Here is a 17,560-nt window from a genome sequence, read left to right on the forward strand (position 1 = left end):
GGTGGTGGGGGGGAATTCTCGCGGGGCCGCTGGGGCAGGGGCCTGCCTAGAGAGGGTGAGGGGCCTTGTGTGGGCCCAGGTCACCCAGGGTCTTGATTTACTGCAGCTCAGGGCATCACAGACTGAGCAGGGGGCGGCCGGGATGGCCAGGGGCGTCTGCCAGGTCGGACCCCGCAGGCGAGGGGGCTGTCCTTTCCCTGCCCCCGGGGGACCAGGCCGTGGAGGGAGGCCTCTGCTCAGCAGGCCTGTGGCCACAGTCCTGAGCGGACCCGAGCAGGTCCTGGCACCTGACTGGGTTGGCCCAGGCTCCTGCCCTGGGCGGTGGGTGGCCTTGGGCCGGGGGTTCCTTCCCAGGGCCAGTGTCCTCGGGGCACAGCAGCGGGACTGTGGTCATGCTCGGGGCGGACATTGGAGGCACAGGCGGATGGGAAGACGGTGCTGCTGGCTGGTCTCTGGGAGTCTCCCGTTACCCCCTGAAGGGCTGGGCATTGCTGGGCACGTGAGGCTGGAGGGCAGAGGCTGCTGTTTGGCGTGAGTGTCAGCTGCCGTGTGCGCAGCCTGGTGCTTTTTGGGGGCGTCCCTCTCATAGTCGCTTTGCAGCAGTGCTGCTGGCGGGGAGCAGGCGTCTGCAAGCGGCTCTGGGAGTGTGAGGCCGGCCAGGGTGACGGTCAGGGGCCGTCCGGGCTCCAGCGGGTGGCTGCCCTGGGCTCCCTTCTGGGGGACCCTGGGGCAGGGCCACCCGGCACAGAGAGCAGAGCACAAAGGGTTACACCTTGCTTTTATGAGAAAGCGGGAACTCCCTCTTCAGAGCAGAGGTCTGGTCTGTGCAGATAAGCCTGCAGCTTCAGCAGGACCAGCCGAAGAATGAGGCGCCCCGGTCCCCCGATCCATGGCCGCTCCTCCGTCTGTGGCCCCTGGCGCCGTGTCGGCCCTGGAGCCCCGTGCCGGGAGCGCTGGTGAGGGGCCCCGTCCAGGTGCCCCTATGGCTGGGGGGGTTGCAGGGCCGTGCTCCTGGCCAGGAAGGGGGTGAAGTGTGGGTGCCAGGTCTGCGTGGCCTCGCTGCCCGCGCCTCTGGCCAGGCTCAGCGGCAAGGCCCTGGGGCCCTGGGCTGGGTTTGTTTCCTCTTTCTTTCCTGGGGCGGTTCTCTCTTTGAGAACACAATCGGGGAGGAGGGGGAAGCTCTGTTTCTGAGCTTCCTGAGGCTTGGGTGGGCCCTGTGACCAGCTGTGAGTTCCCTGTGCTCAGGGCTGCTCTCGGGCAGTCCCTGGCTCCCTGTGCCTGTGGCGCTGGGGTCTCTGCTGGGTGTTGGGCTCCTGGGCCTGCGTTTACTGCTCGCAGCCAGAACTGCTTCCCGTCTAAGCGGCCTGCAGCCGCCCTGCAGCTGAGCCCGTCTGGGCGTCCGCGTGTGCCTGTGGCCTGGCGCCGTCTGCGAGGCGGGGGCACCCCACGAGTCCACGTGAGCGGGACGCCCCCCCAGGGTGATGGGGAGGCCTTGTGCAGGCCCCGCGCCGTCCTGGGGGTTCTCCGTGTGCCTGTCTCCTTCTCCTGGAGCCGGCCTGTCCCAGAGGTGGCCGTGTCCTGGGCCCCATCTGGTCACGGCGCCCACGGGTCAGGCCTGGGTTCTCAGGGAGGTTCTCCGGACGGTCACTGGGGAGGGAGCCTGTGGAGCCGATATCAGAGGAGAGACGCGCCGGGTGGTTCTTGGGTTTCCTCTTCCCTCTGATGGAGGGTCTTGGCCGCAGCCCGGCAGGAGCCTGAGTCGGTAACGGGAGCCACCCCGGGAGGCTGGTGGGGCTCCCGGCTGCCCACCTCCCGCCTTTGCCCCCACTGGGCCGGCCCTGCCGTCCTGAGCCCTTCCCCCCACCCCCAGGCTGGGATCACGACTGCCAGTTCCCGAGGAGGGAGAGGTCGGATCGACAGCAGACCCCGAGGGGTGGCGGGGAGCCGGGTCCCCGAGTCCACCGGAGGCCCACGCTGCCCAGGAGGGAGCGCGTCCAGCCTGGGAGGGCAGGTCCTTTGGACGGGCGGGAAGTCCCTGAAGCACTTACTGTTCTGGGGAAGCAGCTCACAGAGCCGTGGTCCCCAGCCGTGCCCCGTGTGCCTCTGTGTGCTTGCACACGTGTGTTAACGTGTGTGGCTGGCTGGTTCCTCTGTGTTCTTGCCTCTTAGTAGCCGAGAATCCCGGTACTTTCCTTGTTGTCTCGACTGTGCGAGTGTCAGGTTTGAGGAGAAGGTGCCAGAGCTGGTGTCTTTGGCCCGACGGCTGGGCCGAAGCCCTTGGTGGAGCAGCGGACGCCGGGGCGGTGGCCGTGACCTTGGTCCGGGTTGAAGGGCGGCTGTGTCCCTCCAGTGCCCGCAGCCTTCCTGAGTCCTTGTGTACGAGCACCCCGGTCCTTGGGGTCGCCCGGGAGAACCCTCCCCCCGGGCGCAGGGTGGCGGGGGCAGCTTAGCGGGCACAGGGGGCACGGCAGGGGCAGCTTAGCAGGTGCAGGGGGCACGGCAGGGGCAGCTTAGTGGGTGCAGGGGGCACGGCAGGGGCAGCTTAGCGGGCACAGGGGCACGTCTGGGCCAGGCAGGCTCTTTCCCCTCGGTTGTGCCGCCTGCTTCTGATTTTGGCTGGGACCTGGTGTCACGGGGGGCGCTGGTGGCAGGGTGCTCCCAGAAGTGAGGGCTGTGTCATTTCCGGAAGGCCTCGCAGAGGTGCTGTGATCCGGCCCTGCCCGCCTCTCCCAGCGGACACCCGCCGCGCCCCGCCAGGTGCTGGGTTCCAGGTGCCGGCACACGCGCACAGCACTCTCGGGTAGGGCGGAGCCGGCCTGCCGCCACCCGCGTGCCCGTGGTCCTGGGCCTGGACGGTGCTGCTTCCGGCCCCAGGCAGCGGGGTCTGTGCTTGGTGGGGGCAGCTGGGGGCCAGGCGCACAGGGTCACCTGGCGAGGCCCTTGGGAAGTAGCATCTCTGGACGTCTGGGCCTCCAGCCGGCAAGGTGCCCCCGCAGGCCACGCCTGAGGGTTGGGCAAGGGCCCATGGAGGTCCGAGGGGCAGGGGCACATCCACCTCCTGCCCTCTCGGCTCTCGCCTGTGGGCAGGCAGTTCTCGCTCCAGAGGCCTGGGTGGGAGGCCCAGGCAGCCCTCCGGGAGAGGACGTTGGGAGGTGCCCCGGCAAGGGGCCGCGTCCCGCTGGCCGGGCTGTGGGTGGTTCCTGTCCTGTCAGTGTTTCCCCTGTCTTCGCCAGAGAACGGGTTTCTGTTTTAGCCAGAAACTTGCTGTGAAAGCACGGGAGCTCTCGACCTCAAGCATTTCCTTTTTTTCTGGCTTGAACGCCAAACGGTTTCTTCTCAGGCTGTGCCCCTCGGAGAGTCCACTGGCCCAGGTGGCCAGGCCGCTGGATTTCAGATCCAGCATTGATCCTGGCTGCAAAGCACGGAGAGCAGGGGGCAAGGGCCAGAGGGCATTAGTTAACCCCGAGGGTCGTGGAACCTAAAAACTCCGCTGCAGTGCTGAACCACTTGGAAGGGGATGCAGCCTCGGGGGCTGGCCAGTCGGACGCACTGTTAGGTTGGCAGGTGGGAGGGGCCCCGCGGCCCCAGGGCAGGACTGCGGGCTGCCCGCTGCCCGTGCCTCGGTGCAGGCCCGGCCCAGCTGACCCTCGGAACGCCTCTGGCTCTGAGCCTCAGAGGTCACTCTCTGCTCCTCCCCTGGGAGCTCTTCCTGAAGAGAAAGAGACGGTGGTAGAAATCCCGAACGCTGGCCCGGGGGTGAGGGTGTGGGGGAGGCTGGCACACTGGGAGGGGAGGGCTTGTGCGCAGAGGTTGCAGCGGGGCTGGCGGAGGCTGTGACCAGAGACGGAGGACGCTGCACTCGGGACCCTCAGTGGGGTTGGGGCTCTGACCACTGGGTCCGGGCCTGCCGGGCTCCACTTGGCCCCTGAGCTGGCGCCCCCGTCCCGCCTGCCTCTCTGGCCTGGGCCGTCCCCTCCCTCCCCGAAGGCCCTGCTGCGTTCGCTCGATGCTGAGGACGCACGCGCCTCTCCTGGTGGCTTCCTGTTCCCGCCCCCTCGTCCAGAGCACCAGGTCCCATGCTGTCCCTGGTGACCACCACGTTTACTCAGGGTTAAGTTTGCATTTCATGGAGCCAGAAACCGGGCATCAAAACGGATGTGGGAGAAGCAGATCGAGGATGGGTGGAAAGAGCAGAGGCCGCCTCGGCGGGGGGCCGTGTGTCTCCGAGGGCCGGGCGCGCGGGCTGGTGGAGGCAGCGGCGCTCTGAGCTGCGTCAGGCCTGCACCGGATGGGGAGGGTCCGCTTGGATGTGTGGCCGGCGCTTGCGGGCGCGGGGGCTTCTCAGGACGCCCGTGATGACACAAGACACACGGCCTCATGCGAAGCTCGCTGCTGCCTCCCCTCACGGGGAGGAGGAGGGCTGCCCTGCCCACTTCGCCCCTTCCTGGCCACGGTTGCTCTCTGGGCCTTGGGCTCTCACTGCCAGGCACCCGCTGTTCGCCCATTTCTGGGGGGGCTCCTTGGTGGCCTTGGGCCGAGGCTGGTCTGCAGCTCTGGGTCCTGGGCCTGGTCTGGTCCGGCCTTGCTGGCCAGTCATCCTGGGAGCCCAGGGCAGGATGCCGCCCCGGCCCCTGGGGACGGTGGGCTTGGTGTGCCGTGTTCAAAAGGTGCTGCAGGTTACTGGAACTTTCTTTAGAACCTGGAGGGAGACCAGCAGGTGGGTGGACACTAAGGCCTGGCTGGGCCGCGCTGGGAGCCACCCCTGAAGCGCTGGCTTCCTCGGGCTCCTCGAGCGCGGGGGGCGCCGGGAGCACGGGAGGGGGCTTTGAACAGGCCACTCCTAGGCTGTGACAGAGCTTCCTAGTTTTTGTGATCTGGGCAGTTCTGAGGGTTGCTGGCCAGGTGTGTTGCAGGTGCCGTCGACTGGCATCTGTCTGATGGTTTTCTCGCAGCTCGGCGGGGTGTGGGTTTAACGGGAGGCCCCGGAGGGAACGTGAATTCTCACCGGCACCGGGGCTCAGCACTGGGGTGTCCGTCAGGTTCTTCCGTGAAGCCCCTCGTTTCTGCAGCACCCCCGCCCCAGCCTTTGGAACGAGTGGATCCTGGCTTTGTGGGCGCCTCCTTTTCAGCCAGCGCCCGGTGCCGCTCTGTCCTCCTACTCAGCCTGCCGCTGCCTGCGCTGCAGGGGCGGCCAGTAAATATACATCGTAAAGGCTTAAAAAGGTTAGTTACGGCACCTGGCTGCTGTGTCCTGGAAAAGCAAAACTCGGGTGTGCGCGCACGTCGGCAGTCCAGAGGCCAAGGGGCCGTAAACCGAGCGGCCGGCGCTCGGGCCCTGTGTGCCTGCCCGCGGCCCCCGGGCTGTTTGAACTCACCAGCTGTGAGCGGGCTGGGGGTCACCTGTCCCAGGCTCCGGACTCCCTGGCGGGCAGCTCTGCGCGCGGGCGCCCGCCCTCCCCATGCCAGCGTGTGGGGTGGTGCCGTGGGCGTGTCCTACGTGTTCGTCAGCTGTTTCTGCGCGTCACCCCCAGTTCCCTCCTGTCCCCTCGGGCCCCGGGCACCTTCGGCCCCTCTTTCCTGGTGCCGCGTCCACAGCGTGGCCGTCCCCCGCCGGTTGGACGTGTCCCGGCCATGGTGTCCCGTGGGTTTACTGGCCGAAGGATCCTTGTTTTAAAACCGAATCAGTCTCCTTCCTCGGTGACGAGAGGGGTGAGTCACATGCAAGGTGGCTGGGCTCTGAGGGACCTCCCGGCCTGGCAGGGCCTCCCCGCCCACTGCGCCCGCCCGGCTGGACACTAGGGGTCCGGGGGTCCCGGGCTTGCGGGGGGCTGTGACCTTGGACCGCGTCAGGCTGTGATCTCTGCGCAGTGAGCCCCACCGGCGGCGCCCCTGCCGCGTGAAACGAGCAGGCCGAAAGCCCCACCTGTGCGCGAGGCGGGGAGCCAGCTCTGCTGGTGGTGGGGAGTGTTAATCGCGTGGCCTCCAGGGCCGTTTCTGTTTGACTACACAGCTGACGGCCCAGCCCTGCCCGTCTGTTAGAGCAAGTGAGAGGTGAACGAGGCCTGAGCGCTCCTGCCCGGAGACAGCAGGTGTGGGTCCTGCCCTCCCGGCCGGCGTGGCCCAGGACACCTGACCGTCGGGGGGCCCCTCCCACATGGCCCGGCAGCCACCGCTGCGCAGCAAGGGCGCCCGGTGACCTCCGGGCTGTGTGCCTGGCGGGGGCACCACGGGGGACCCGCCCCAGGAGGACGGAGGCGGTGGGGCCGGTGAGGCGGGCCCTGCGCCCCCAGGATCCCCTCTGCTCGGGCTTGTCCTGGGTCCTCATTGTCGTGACCAAGCAGAGTACGCAGCTGGCGCAAGCCCAGGTGAGCGGCCTCCTCCCCGAAACGTGGGGGGAGGGTCTCAGCCAGAGGAGGACCCCTGCTCTTCAGAGCCACGACCGGGCCTGGCAGGGTCGTGCCGGGCGCCATCAGAGTCCCGGTGGAGGCGGGAGGGGTGTCCACCCGGAGCCTGAGGTCTTCAGAGCCCCCAGCGTGTACCAAGGGCTCAGGCCCTGGCGGGGTTTGTACCAGTTTCCTTTGTGAAGACTTGAGTTGTAACCTGCCCCTCCCTTGAAAAATAAGAACTGAGATTTGAGTGTTCTCCAGCGGTGAAAGCAATTAAGGGATTTTAAGGCTCACCCGGGTAGCTTGTGACGGTTTTGCATTTTGTGGGATGGGATCGCAGGTGTGTCCCTCAGGTAGAAGCGTTTGATTTTTTTTGTTTTTGCGGTACGCGGGCCTCTCACTGTTGTGGCCTCTCCCGTTGCTGAGCACAGGCTCCGGATGCACAGGCTCAGCGGCCATGGCTCACGGGCCCAGCCGCTCCGCGGCATGTGGGATCTTCCCGGACCGGGGCACGAACCCGTGTCCCCTGCATCGGCAGGCAGACTCCCAACCACTGCGCCACCAGGGAAGCCCGAAGCGTTTGGTTTTTAACCAAGAGTCTCGGCTCCAGCAGGTCGAGGAGGAGACGGCTGCCTGAGGCTCCCACGGGAGCCTCTTCTCTCCGCTGGGTCCCCCAGCGCTTCGGAAAGCACGCCCGAGGACTGCCTTCTCAGAAATGAAGGGAAACGTGTTCTCGTTAAAGGATTAGCGATTAAGACGGTGGTTTACGATGGATAAGGAGACTCCCTGTTGGCCGTAACCTCTGGTGTGGGCGGTGCAGCCCCCAAACCAGGGGAGTCGGGGTGGGGGGATTTACGGAGACGCTGGGGCGTGTGTTGCTGTTCCTCCGGTGCGTTTTGTGTGTGTGCCCCCATTCTCTGTGCGTTAATTCTGGTTATAGGCAGCGAGCCGGAAGACCAGAGCCTCATGGCCTGACAGCCCAGTCCTGGCCGTCCCCGGGCTTCCTGTGCACACGTGCCCAGCACACGTGTCCCCACGGGGTGGGCCATCCTGGCCTTTGTGGGGCGTTCACGGCACCGTTTCCCACTCCCCGGTCTCCACGGTCGTCCTGTGTGTAAATAAGCCACTACCGTCTGCCTGCCTCGAATCAGTTGATCCTGGCCGTCTCCCTGGGCCCCCTCGCCCAGGCGCTTCTCGCCCGTTCTGCTCCTTTCCGACCCTCGGCTCCGGGCCACCCCCCGGCCCTCATCGCGGCGGACGGGCCAGCTGTCTCAGCTCCTGTTTGAGGTCGTGGTTCACTTTCCCAGCCAGCAGGAGCATCACATGCTCCAAGAAAGATGTTGTCTCTGTGGATTGAACATGGTTGCAGGTGCCCATCTGCCCCGTGCCCGGTGGGCATTCAGACAGACCCCCAGAGCCCCCTGGACCAGGCTGTGCTTCCCGGGCGGGGGCGGCAGGGGCACCGGGGCAGCCGGGCCTGAGCTGAGTGGAGGCCCTGTCCGTGGTGGCCGCCTCTCCCTGGACGAGAAACACAAGGCCTGGGAGCCACGAATTTGTCCAAGGTTGGGGCAGAGGGAGAACCCAACACCCCTCCCGGGGTGGCCGGCACCCTGGCCTGCGTGGCTGAAGCCTGTTGACCGGGACAGAGCCGGCCTACGTGTCCTCCAGAGTCTGGTCTGCAGAGAGCTCTTTGCGGCTTCCGTTTACACCAGAAACCCAGTCGGAAACAGGATTGTTACCACCAGAAAAATACAGTCATTATCACCAGGAAGAAGGTGCCGGGCAGGAGCCCGCTTGAAGCAGGAAGGAGGGAGACAGGCTGGCGCCCTCCCGCAGACGCCTGCAGAACGGGGGAGGGCGCTTAGGAGGGATTTCTTGTTTAATTGAATGTGGTTGCATTTTTTAAGCTTTGTTTTGACCCAACTTCAGAACTTGGACTTGAGAAAACTTTCAAGAGCACGGGATCACGTGTCATCTGCCTGAGCACTGGTCCCACCTGCCTTCTGCCTCCCCCTCCCCCTTTTCACACGTTCCTTCCCGATGTGCTGAGAACAGGCAGCAGGTGCGATGCCCTTTGTGTGTTTCCTAAAACAAGCACGTTTCCTCTCATGATGCCTGTAGTACGGTTTCCAAAGTCAGGACGTTTTCATTGACTGAAGTCTTACTTAGATCTTGCCGTCAGCCCAATAATGTCCTTTATGGAAAGAATCGGGCTGCTTCCATCTTCTTCCTCTTTCCAGAACGTTCCAGAGCCGGCCCGTGTCCTCCGAGGCCTCTGAAGAGGGCCGGCGGCTCCTTTGCTTTGCTTCAAGCTCCTCATGCTGGAATCCGGGGACCCAGGCAGTCATGTCCTCCCCTGGGTGTCAGTCAGCCTGCGACCCTCGTGTTCACCTTGACCCCTGGTTCGGTGGGTGGTTGGCTCTTCCTGGCACTGCCCCTGCCCCATGGTACTGAGCAGGTGGCTCGTGGGGCCGTGGTGTGTGTGGGGGGGTCCTTGCCCCGTCCCCTCCAGGTGTCGCCCCTGGTCCCAGCATCTGCTGGTGGTTCCCTCGCCAAGCGGTTCCCCGCCACTGGCTTCCTCGGGCCTTCTGCTGCCCCTGAGCTGGTCACTGGGGCTCGGCAGTGAGGGGCACAGGGTCCGTCCGGCAGGAGGGCAGGGCTCTGCCTGCCATGCGGCCTCCGCAGGCTGGACCCTGGGAACTTTCCGGGGGGGGGGTTCTGTGGATTTCGGGGGGACTGGACAGCTGAGTGGGGGGTGAGGGGCGATGCCTGGACCCTGGTGGCTCCCGAATTTGTGTCCGTTGTGAGGGGCGGGCACGTGAGTTCACAGGGGACGGACTGTGGGCTCCCCTTCCCTGTGCGTCTGGGCTCTGGGAGATTCCATCAGGAACTCGGGTGTCACCTCTGACGGGACCCGGTGAGCAGGTGATTCCCCGCTAAGGTCATGCTCCGGGTTGCCCCAGGGCCCCTGGGGGCCTGAGAAAAGCCAGTTTGGAGCGCTTTTTCCTGGTGTCCTCGCTCGGTCCTCCTGATACAGGGCCACATCACGCGGAAGGCCTGTGGGTGGGGCTGACGTGCAGGTGGGCCCAGGTGGGGGTGCCGGTGTCTCCAAGCTCACCCCACGTCCCTGCTGGCGGCTTCTGGGATGGCATTGCTCCAGGTCCGGTGGGATGGGGCAGGGCTGGGAGTCAGAGCGATGCCATCGGGTTTTTCTCTCTGCTTTGATGGGAGAACGTGGTAAGGCTCGCGTTTCAGGATCTGGGAGGAGCTCCCAGGGTGAGTCGGGGCTGACCCTTCGCTCCTCTGTGGCCTGGCCACACCGAGGGCCTTGATATACTCTAGCTGGGGACGGCGGGCCAGGGCTTCCTGACAGAAACAGCCATGGAGACAGCAGCCGCGATGGGCCACCTGCCGGCCGTGCGCCTACGTGTGGGCTCCGTGGCACTCCCCGCGGGGACTGTGCTCTGAGCTAATGGGGTCGCCAGTGAGGCCGCCGTAATCCACCAGGATTGGGGGGATTGGAAAGCTGAGCTGCTGTCAGAACACAGCAGCGAACCTCTGTGCCGCCTGGTGCAAGTGCTGGTCCCCACCCCGTCCCCGCCGAGGACGGTCGCAGGCCAGCCTGTCCGGATCTGCTGGTCTCGAGCCGTTTGTCCCGCGGGACCCAAAAGGGCCGGGGTGGGACTTGAGGTTCCTGGACCCAGCGCCACCTTTGGCCTTCTCTCTACCTGGCCCCTCGCCCCCTGACAGGTAACTTAGGAAAGTCCGAGGCACGTAGACAAGCGCCTGGCGGGCCCCTCCTCCTGTTCCCTCGTGGCCTTTAATTCCTTTCACATCTGAGCGAGCCCTTCCCCACAGGAGATGGAAACCCCGGGGAGAACAGCCCGTTCATCGGCAGCATGGATGTGGACGGAGAGAGAGCCTTCGAAAGGAAGAGCATGGCGCTCTTTGAGGTGGGTCACCGCCCCCTGCTCTCCCCTTCAGAGCGGAGGCGGCAGTGCCCGCGAGAGAAGAGCCCGGCCTAACGGTGCCCTGGGGTCCGGGCAGAGGCCTCAGGGAGCCCCGCGGAGGGGCTGGGCCTGGGCCGTCCGGGGAGCCCCGGGGCCCCGAGCCCTGACCGTTGACCCGCTGGGCACGTAGAGCGGGAGCCCTGCTGGGAGGTTGGTTTGGTCGGTCTGGGGCGTCTCGGGGTGGGGAGGTCACTAACTCCACGCCTCGGCCCCAAACAGGAGGAGATGGACAGCAACCCCATGGTGTCCTCGCTACTCAACAAGCTGGCCAACTACACCAACCTGAGCCAGGGCGTGGTAGAACACGAGGAGGCCGAGGACAGCCGGCGGCGCCAGGCCAAGGTGCCCCAGCCCGGCCCCGCCCCACGCCAGGGCCGCCCTCCCCCACCGGATCCCCTGGAACCACCCCCTTCGCTTCTCAGTCGCGGGACTTGTCCTGCTGCCACCTTCCTGGGAGCCTTATTTCTGAGGGTTTACCTCTGGGAGCCTCTCCTAAGATGCGCCCAGCTCTCCGAGGATTCTGTGCAGAGACCTTGGGGCGGTTCCGTAAGCCCAGCCTGCCGAGCTGCGCGCAATGCGTGGGGCAGATCGGGACCCGAGCGGGCAGCTCCTGGCCTCTGTCCCCAGGGCACCCGGGAGCCTGTGCCAGAGGCTGACGCAGGCCACCCGTGACCCTCAGCACGACCGTGTGTGGCCAGGTGGGCGGGTTTGGCGGGATGACCCGGCCGCCCCACCCCCGGGCATGGGTCCGTGGGAGCGGCCCTTGTTGTCCCTCTGACCAGGGGGCACAGAGATGGGGGCTCGGTCCCCCAAAAGTGCCTTCTCCAGGGTCTGGGCGCCTCTAGTATCTTGGGCCTTGTAACCGGCCAGGTTGATCCTTCAAAGCTGCCTTCTATGGGAGTGCCGGGGGCCCCGTCACGGCCTTTCAGGACAACTCGGTCATCTCGCCACTGTACAGGGCCGGGCCAGGCGGGTGGGGGCCCCGCGCCCGTGAGACTGGAGGGTTTGCTTCTGGTGTTTCACGGTCCTTGAGCCAAAGGCAGGGGCCGGAGCCACTCTCAGCTTGTGTTGCCCTCACCCTTCTCCACCGTCCTGCGCCCAGCCAGGAACCGCCACGCTTCCGTCATCCACAAACAGGACACGGGTCCGCGGTGGGGCGGGCTGCCCCGGACACGGGCGCTCAGGGCCCAGGTGTGAAAAGCCAGCTGCCGGGTGCTGTCCAGGCCTCAGGCCGAGTCTGCCCAAGGCTTCTGACCCACCTCCATGCTCCCCGGGCGCCCCCTTGGGTTACTTCCCCGGGGTCTCTGCTCCATGCCAGCCCCATGCCAACTCTCTCGCTGCGGGCATTCCTGTGGGTCGACCTTCCATTCTCACCCTGAGAAGCCCCCCGGCTTCCTTTGAGGGGGGTCCGCCTTTCGGCCCAGCGAGCGGGCTGGGCCACGTCTCCCCAGCCTCCACAGGACGCCTCGTTTCAGGCAGCCTGTCCCCTTTCACGGGAAATGTTTCCAAAGCAGATCTTTCCAGCTTTTTTTCCTTTTATTCACCTAAGTTTAAGCAGCTTCCCCATTAAACGTTCTCTTGCTCTTTTAGCCAGGTGTCCCCAAATCCCGGCTGTGTCGCCTGACGCTGCCGTCACGCTGGCCGGCGGGCAGGCTGGGCTGGCCCCCGGCCTCGTTCCCGAGCTCCCCTCTGGGCAGCTTTGCTCAGCTGTAGTCTGTCTGGGGTTACGGAAGACGTTTCTGTCAGGCACCCTCCTGCGGTTACCCCGCGGCGGGGTGACCCTCTCCCAGGCCGCATCTGGTCGGCCGTGCTGCGGGGCCTTCGGGAAGGGGGTCGCTCACAGGGGGCTCGTCCTCTCTGAACTCTCGCTGGGTCCCCTCCCCTCGCTGGGCACTTCTCCAGGTGGGTCAAGACGCGGCAGATTTCTCTCTGGACTTGGTGCTTCTGCGCCCTTGCGGCCTAGGGAGTGGTGGCCGGTCCCTAACCCTTCCTTCCGGCCTCTCGTTTCCCCCCAGTTCGCGCTCTCCTGAGGACCTGCGCTGCAGTTGCTGCGGGCAGAGCCCAGGTCGGCTTGCTCCTCGTCTTCTCTCCAACTTCCCCACCTTCCCGCTGTGCCCCTGATGGAGGGGGCGCCGAGCCCGTCTCTCCCCTCCCTTCCCCTGGGGCAGTGACATGGTTTTGCCCCCGCCCCCCTGCTCCTGGGCAGTGAGGGTGTTGCCAAAATCTTGGCCTCTGTACGCCAGTGCTGAATAGAAATACGGAGACAGTTTTGGAGGGAAGAGAAAGAGTAGCTTTATTTCTTTGCCAGGCAAAGAGGGAACACAGCGGGCTAGCGCCTCAGGAACTGCCCACCCTGCAGGGGTAGTCTTACAGTGGTCAAGGAGCAGGGCGTGGTCAGCTCGTGGAGCAGGGCGTGGTCAGCTCATGGACAGCTCTCGGATTGGTTGGCATCAAGGTGAAGTTTCAAGCATCGTCCGCCTTCTGGTTTCAGCTGGTCTGGGGTCTGTGTGCTTGTGGCCAGCAGGTTCCATCTGCAGGTTCCATCTGGTGGGCGTCTGCTTCCCGCAGAAACAACTTAGGAAGGTGTGTCAGGCCTTTATCTATGTGTTTCGGGGAACTGGGAGTTCGTGACTCTGAGACGCGGCAGAATTATAGTCTGAATTACTGCCAGTTCCCCAGGCCAACAGCTATTGTCTGTCTCTGTTGATAACGTCTTCACGTTTCCCAGTCATTCACTCTTGAGTCAGACCAGGACCCAGGGGCTTGTACACAGTTTCAGGGTGTCCTACTGTGGGTTCTGTCCACGCCCTGGCCTCCCGTCAGCCGCTTTCCGCGTGACTGAAGCTGGGCCTTTGCTGGTCTTCGTTCGTCTTCCTGTCCCCTGACCTCTTCACAGTCTCTGGGACCCACGGTGTGGACTCGGCGCCCGGCGGGGGCAGGGGGGCTCTGGGGGAGGCGCTGCCGGCCCCGGAACCTGCTCCGCTCTCTTCCAGAGCCCCCGCATGGGCACCCTCATCGGCGTCTACCTGCCGTGCCTGCAGAACATCCTGGGTGTCATCCTCTTCCTGCGCCTGACCTGGATCGTGGGGGCGGCCGGCGTCCTGGAGTCCTTCCTCATCGTGTCCATGTGCTGCACCTGCGTGAGTGGGGCGGGGGCAGCTGGACGTCGGGGCTTTCCGGGGTCCCCGGCCCCAAGGGTACCCCTCACCTGCGCTGGTGTGGGCGCAGGTCAGCACCCGGCTGCTGACGGGCCGGGGGCAGTCTCGTGGGCCCGCCTCCGCAGAAGCCAAGGGTCAGCGTCCCCTGGTGGCCACCACTCACGGCCATCCCGTCCTGCATTTAGACCAGGTCCCCTGCCCGCTGGTGACGCGTTCAGCCCTGCACCCGGCTCACCAGGCCCTCCTCCACATGGCCTCCGCACCCACGTCCCCGTCTGCCTTAGCGGCCCAGGAGCCTTTTCTTGCGACAGCTTGTCGTGCCTGGTTCAACCCCTAAGTGGCCCTCAGCACCTGCCCCCCCCCCCCCGCCTGCCTCCTCCCCTTTCTCCATCGCTGTTACGAGGAGGGTGATTCCGCTGCTCTGAGCCCCCCAAGTGCCACCTGCCTGAAAGAATCCAACGACGCAGATGAGCCAGGGTCCCCTCGACCCCAGCCTGCTGCCCTGCCTGTCCCCCAGCTGCGTCCCCCGGCCGCCCCGGGCCGCCTCTGTCCACGGCCTTCCCGCTCCTGTGCTGTCGTGTCTGAAGGTCTTGCCTGAAGGTTCTCGCTGTTCCGCACGTGCTGCATTCGCTTAATGAGCCTGGAAGTGTCTTTGGAGCAATCACCCCGCCTCTCCCCCAATAAGAGCCGATGAAAAGCAGGAGACAGAGCAGGGCCTTTGTCAAGCTAGAAATGTCCCTGGCAGGAGCCAGTCAGGTGGGCACTGAGGCTGCAGGCTTCCCGGGGGCTGTTTCTTCCGGTCCTCGGGTTGTGAAGTAATTGCTCCCCAGCCCACAGGTGTGGCCGCTTTCCTGCGCAGCGGGTGAGAAGGCCCGCCCTGGACAGGCTCTGACAGTCCCCCAGCCCCGTGGGGTGGGGGCCTACAGGGGGGTCCCCCTGGAAGCAGGAGGCGGTCCCGAGTTGGGTGTTTCCTGGGGGCTCACGGGAGCTCAGCTTTGGGGGTTACTGGGAGAGAGCAGGGCTGCGGTCCTGAGCATTATGGCGCCCGGTTACCCAGCAGCGCTCTGAGGTCGGCAGCCGGGAGTCGGCAGGCGGGCGCCGCCCCAGGCTGGTGCCGTCCGCCTCCCGGGGTGGCACTTGGAAATGCTCGTTCTTCTAAAAGGCCCCCGTCTTTCTGCAGACGATGCTGACCGCAATCTCCATGAGTGCGATCGCGACCAATGGCATGGTCCCAGGTGAGGGTGCCGCGGGGAGCTGGGAATGGCGGGGAGTGACCGAGCGGGCTCCGCTGTGGACGGAGTGTGACGTTCACCCTTCACCCCGGGCGGCCTCAGGGGTGGCAGAGGGCGGGTCCCAGCGCAGACACGCCCTCACCCGCCTGCAGGATGGATCCCCACATCTGGAGGGGTGGACATCCCCGTGGTGCGGCCAGCCCCTTCCCTTCCGGAGGCCCCGTCGGCAGTGACCCTGCCATTGGGCAGCGGAACTCAGGCGGCTCCCGGCCCCCACCTGACGCTCCCCCCGGCGTGCCCCCCCCATCGAGGGCACAGTGGGGCTTTTCTAAGGCCAGGGAGGGGTGACCCCTGCGGCTCGTCCCCCAGAGCCTGCCCGTGCACTTGGGGTCCCTGAGAAATTGGGGTTCTCCTCGGGGAATCTACGTAAATGCCTCCAGGGATTTTCTTGTCGCGTTCACGCTGTCCACTACTTGCTCTTTGGGGGGGGGGCTGCACCCTGAGGTGTCCTCCAGGTGCCCAGTGTCACGCACGGTCCCTGGTCAGTGTCCGAGTGGGGTCTCAGCCGGCCGACAGGACGACCGGGGACAGGCTGGCGAGGCCGTGGGTGTCACTGTGTCTGTAGGTGTGACACACAGAGGATGACTGAAGAGCTCTTGGTATTTTAAATCTTCTTGGTGAAAGCTGAGTCGAGGTTTCGGGTGTGATGTCAGCCGCAGGCCTCGTACGGGCACGGCCGTCGGGGTCCAGGCCCCTGACTGTGGCTCGCCCTCCTTTAGTCACAGCTTCCGAAGACGGCCGCCAGCAGGGGGAGGGCGCCCGTGGACTCAGGCGCGTGTCCCCACCCTCGCGGCCGGGCTCCCCACCCCGTGGACGAGGCCGTCTGCCCCGGGAGGCCTGTGCTCGCGGTCGGCGGCAGGTCCGTAACCCGCTGCTCCCGTTTGGCGTGTTTGCAGCGGGCGGCTCCTACTACATGATATCGCGGTCTCTGGGGCCGGAGTTCGGGGGCGCCGTAGGCCTCTGCTTCTACCTGGGCACCACGTTCGCGGGGGCCATGTACATTTTGGGGACCATTGAGATTTTTTTGGTAAGTGCAATGTTTCGTGCGGGTTCCCTTGTCCAGGCCGCAGATGCGCGACCTGAGGGTGTGTCCCAGAGGCGTCTGCTGGCGTGGAGGCTCACGGGGCGGGGGGAGCCCGGTGCCGCGCCCCCTCAGAGAGGGCCCGTTGGGAGGTGCAGGGGCGCGCCTGGCCCCGCGCTCCCGTGCGGTCATCTTGGGAAGGGGTGGGTGACCGCGCTTTGCCCTGCAGACCTACATCTCCCCCAGCGCGGCCATCGTGCGGGCTGAGGGGGCGGGCGGCGAGGCCACAGCCCTGCTGCACAACATGCGTGTGTACGGGACCTGCACGCTGGCCCTCATGGCCACGGTGGTCTTCGTGGGCGTCAAGTACGTCAACAAGTTGGCCCTGGTGTTCCTGGCCTGCGTCGTGCTGTCCATCCTTGCCATCTATGCCGGCGTCGTCAAGACCGCCTTCGACCCACCTGACATCCCGTGAGTCCTCCGCCTGGCTCCGGGCCGGCTTCCGGCCCAGTCTGTGGCCCGGGCCTTAACCGCTGACCACGTTGGCTGGGCTGGGCATGGCGCCCTGTGCCCGCAGACGTCCCCACTCTGGCCAGGTCGAGGGCGAACAGGTCATGGTGCTCTCGTGGCCGTGCTGTCTGCGAGGACAGGACAGGCCTGGTGACTCCAGCAGCACCGAGCTCCTCCCGGCCATGGCCCTGTCCTCATGGAAGCCCCTGAGCAGGGTCTTCTCTTGTCCCCTGCCGGGAGAGGATGCCGTGCGGAACGGGGTAGCTCCAGAGCGAGCGCGCGAGCCCCCGTGCGGCCCCACTGGGCTGAGCCAGGAGGAGCCCGGGGTGGGGGCGGCCGCTCTGCGCACGTGGACACGCCACGCGGGCCATTCACTCCGCGTCAGGCGCCCCAGAGCGGAGGGCGGCAGGACGGACTGGGGCCCGGTGCTGCCGGAAACCTGCCGAGGGCCGGTCCCTCACGCGAATGCCCTTGTCGCCCTGAGTGGCGGGGGTCTGAAGCGCCTCACGAGGGACCTGCGAACTCCACTCGGTTACGGAGAAGAGTGGTGGGCGAGGCGTCTCACCACCTGCTCCCGCCCAGGGTCTGTCTGCTGGGGAACCGCACGCTGTCCCGACGTAGCTTCGACGTCTGTGCCAAAGTCCACGCCACCAGCAATGGCTCGGTGACCACTGCGCTCTGGGGCCTCTTCTGCAACGGCTCCACGGCCAGCATCTCCTGCGACCAGTACTTCGCCCAGAACAACGTCACGGAGGTCCAGGGCATCCCCGGTGTGGTCAGCGGCGTCCTCCTGGGTGAGCGTCCGGCGGGTCTCCGCCGGGGCCGGGCCTTCTGAGCCTGGTCCCTTGGGTCCTGTCCTTCCGCCCAACCTGTGGCCACGTCACCCCGCCCCCAGCTGCTGGCCCATTGGGGTCCCTCTGGGCTGATTCTCCCCAGAGCCGTAGACGCCAGGCGAATCTTGCAGGCAACAGGTAAGGGCTTCAGAGTTGACCCTTTATCTTTAGAATTGCAAAGTGGCAGGCACGGGGGATTCGCATGTCGATAAGGGAAATAATTAACGGGTGGGGTCCCTCACGCAGCTCGTCAGGGGTACGAGGTAAGTTTTTTCATCAGACTTGACTTAAGGACCAAAATTTTTCATTCAGAGATCAGGAGAGGATGGTTTTCTTAGAAGGCAGTTTCT

At 65.7% G+C, this 17,560-nt stretch overlaps 1 protein-coding gene across 3 annotated transcripts in view; it reads left to right on the forward strand.

Moving 5' to 3' along the window:
* Positions 1–17,560, forward strand: part of SLC12A7 (solute carrier family 12 member 7) — a 42,105-nt gene that overhangs the window by 4,269 nt on the left and 20,276 nt on the right. For 2 of the 3 annotated variants that reach the window (XM_012534719.3, XM_033436638.2), the window contains exons 2-8: positions 10,245–10,339; positions 10,616–10,738; positions 13,390–13,536; positions 14,735–14,789; positions 15,743–15,873; positions 16,097–16,338; positions 16,960–17,171. In XM_012534719.3, the coding sequence (XP_012390173.1) occupies positions 10,245–10,339; positions 10,616–10,738; positions 13,390–13,536; positions 14,735–14,789; positions 15,743–15,873; positions 16,097–16,338; positions 16,960–17,171 (1,005 nt within the window). Of the gene's footprint in view, positions 1–851; positions 1,457–10,244; positions 10,340–10,615; positions 10,739–13,389; positions 13,537–14,734; positions 14,790–15,742; positions 15,874–16,096; positions 16,339–16,959; positions 17,172–17,560 lie in introns of those variants that run through there. The other variant, XM_033436639.2, reaches the window with a different exon arrangement.

This window comes from Orcinus orca, chromosome 3, assembly GCF_937001465.1.
Source record: "Orcinus orca chromosome 3, mOrcOrc1.1, whole genome shotgun sequence".
Lineage (NCBI taxonomy): Eukaryota > Metazoa > Chordata > Mammalia > Artiodactyla > Delphinidae > Orcinus > Orcinus orca.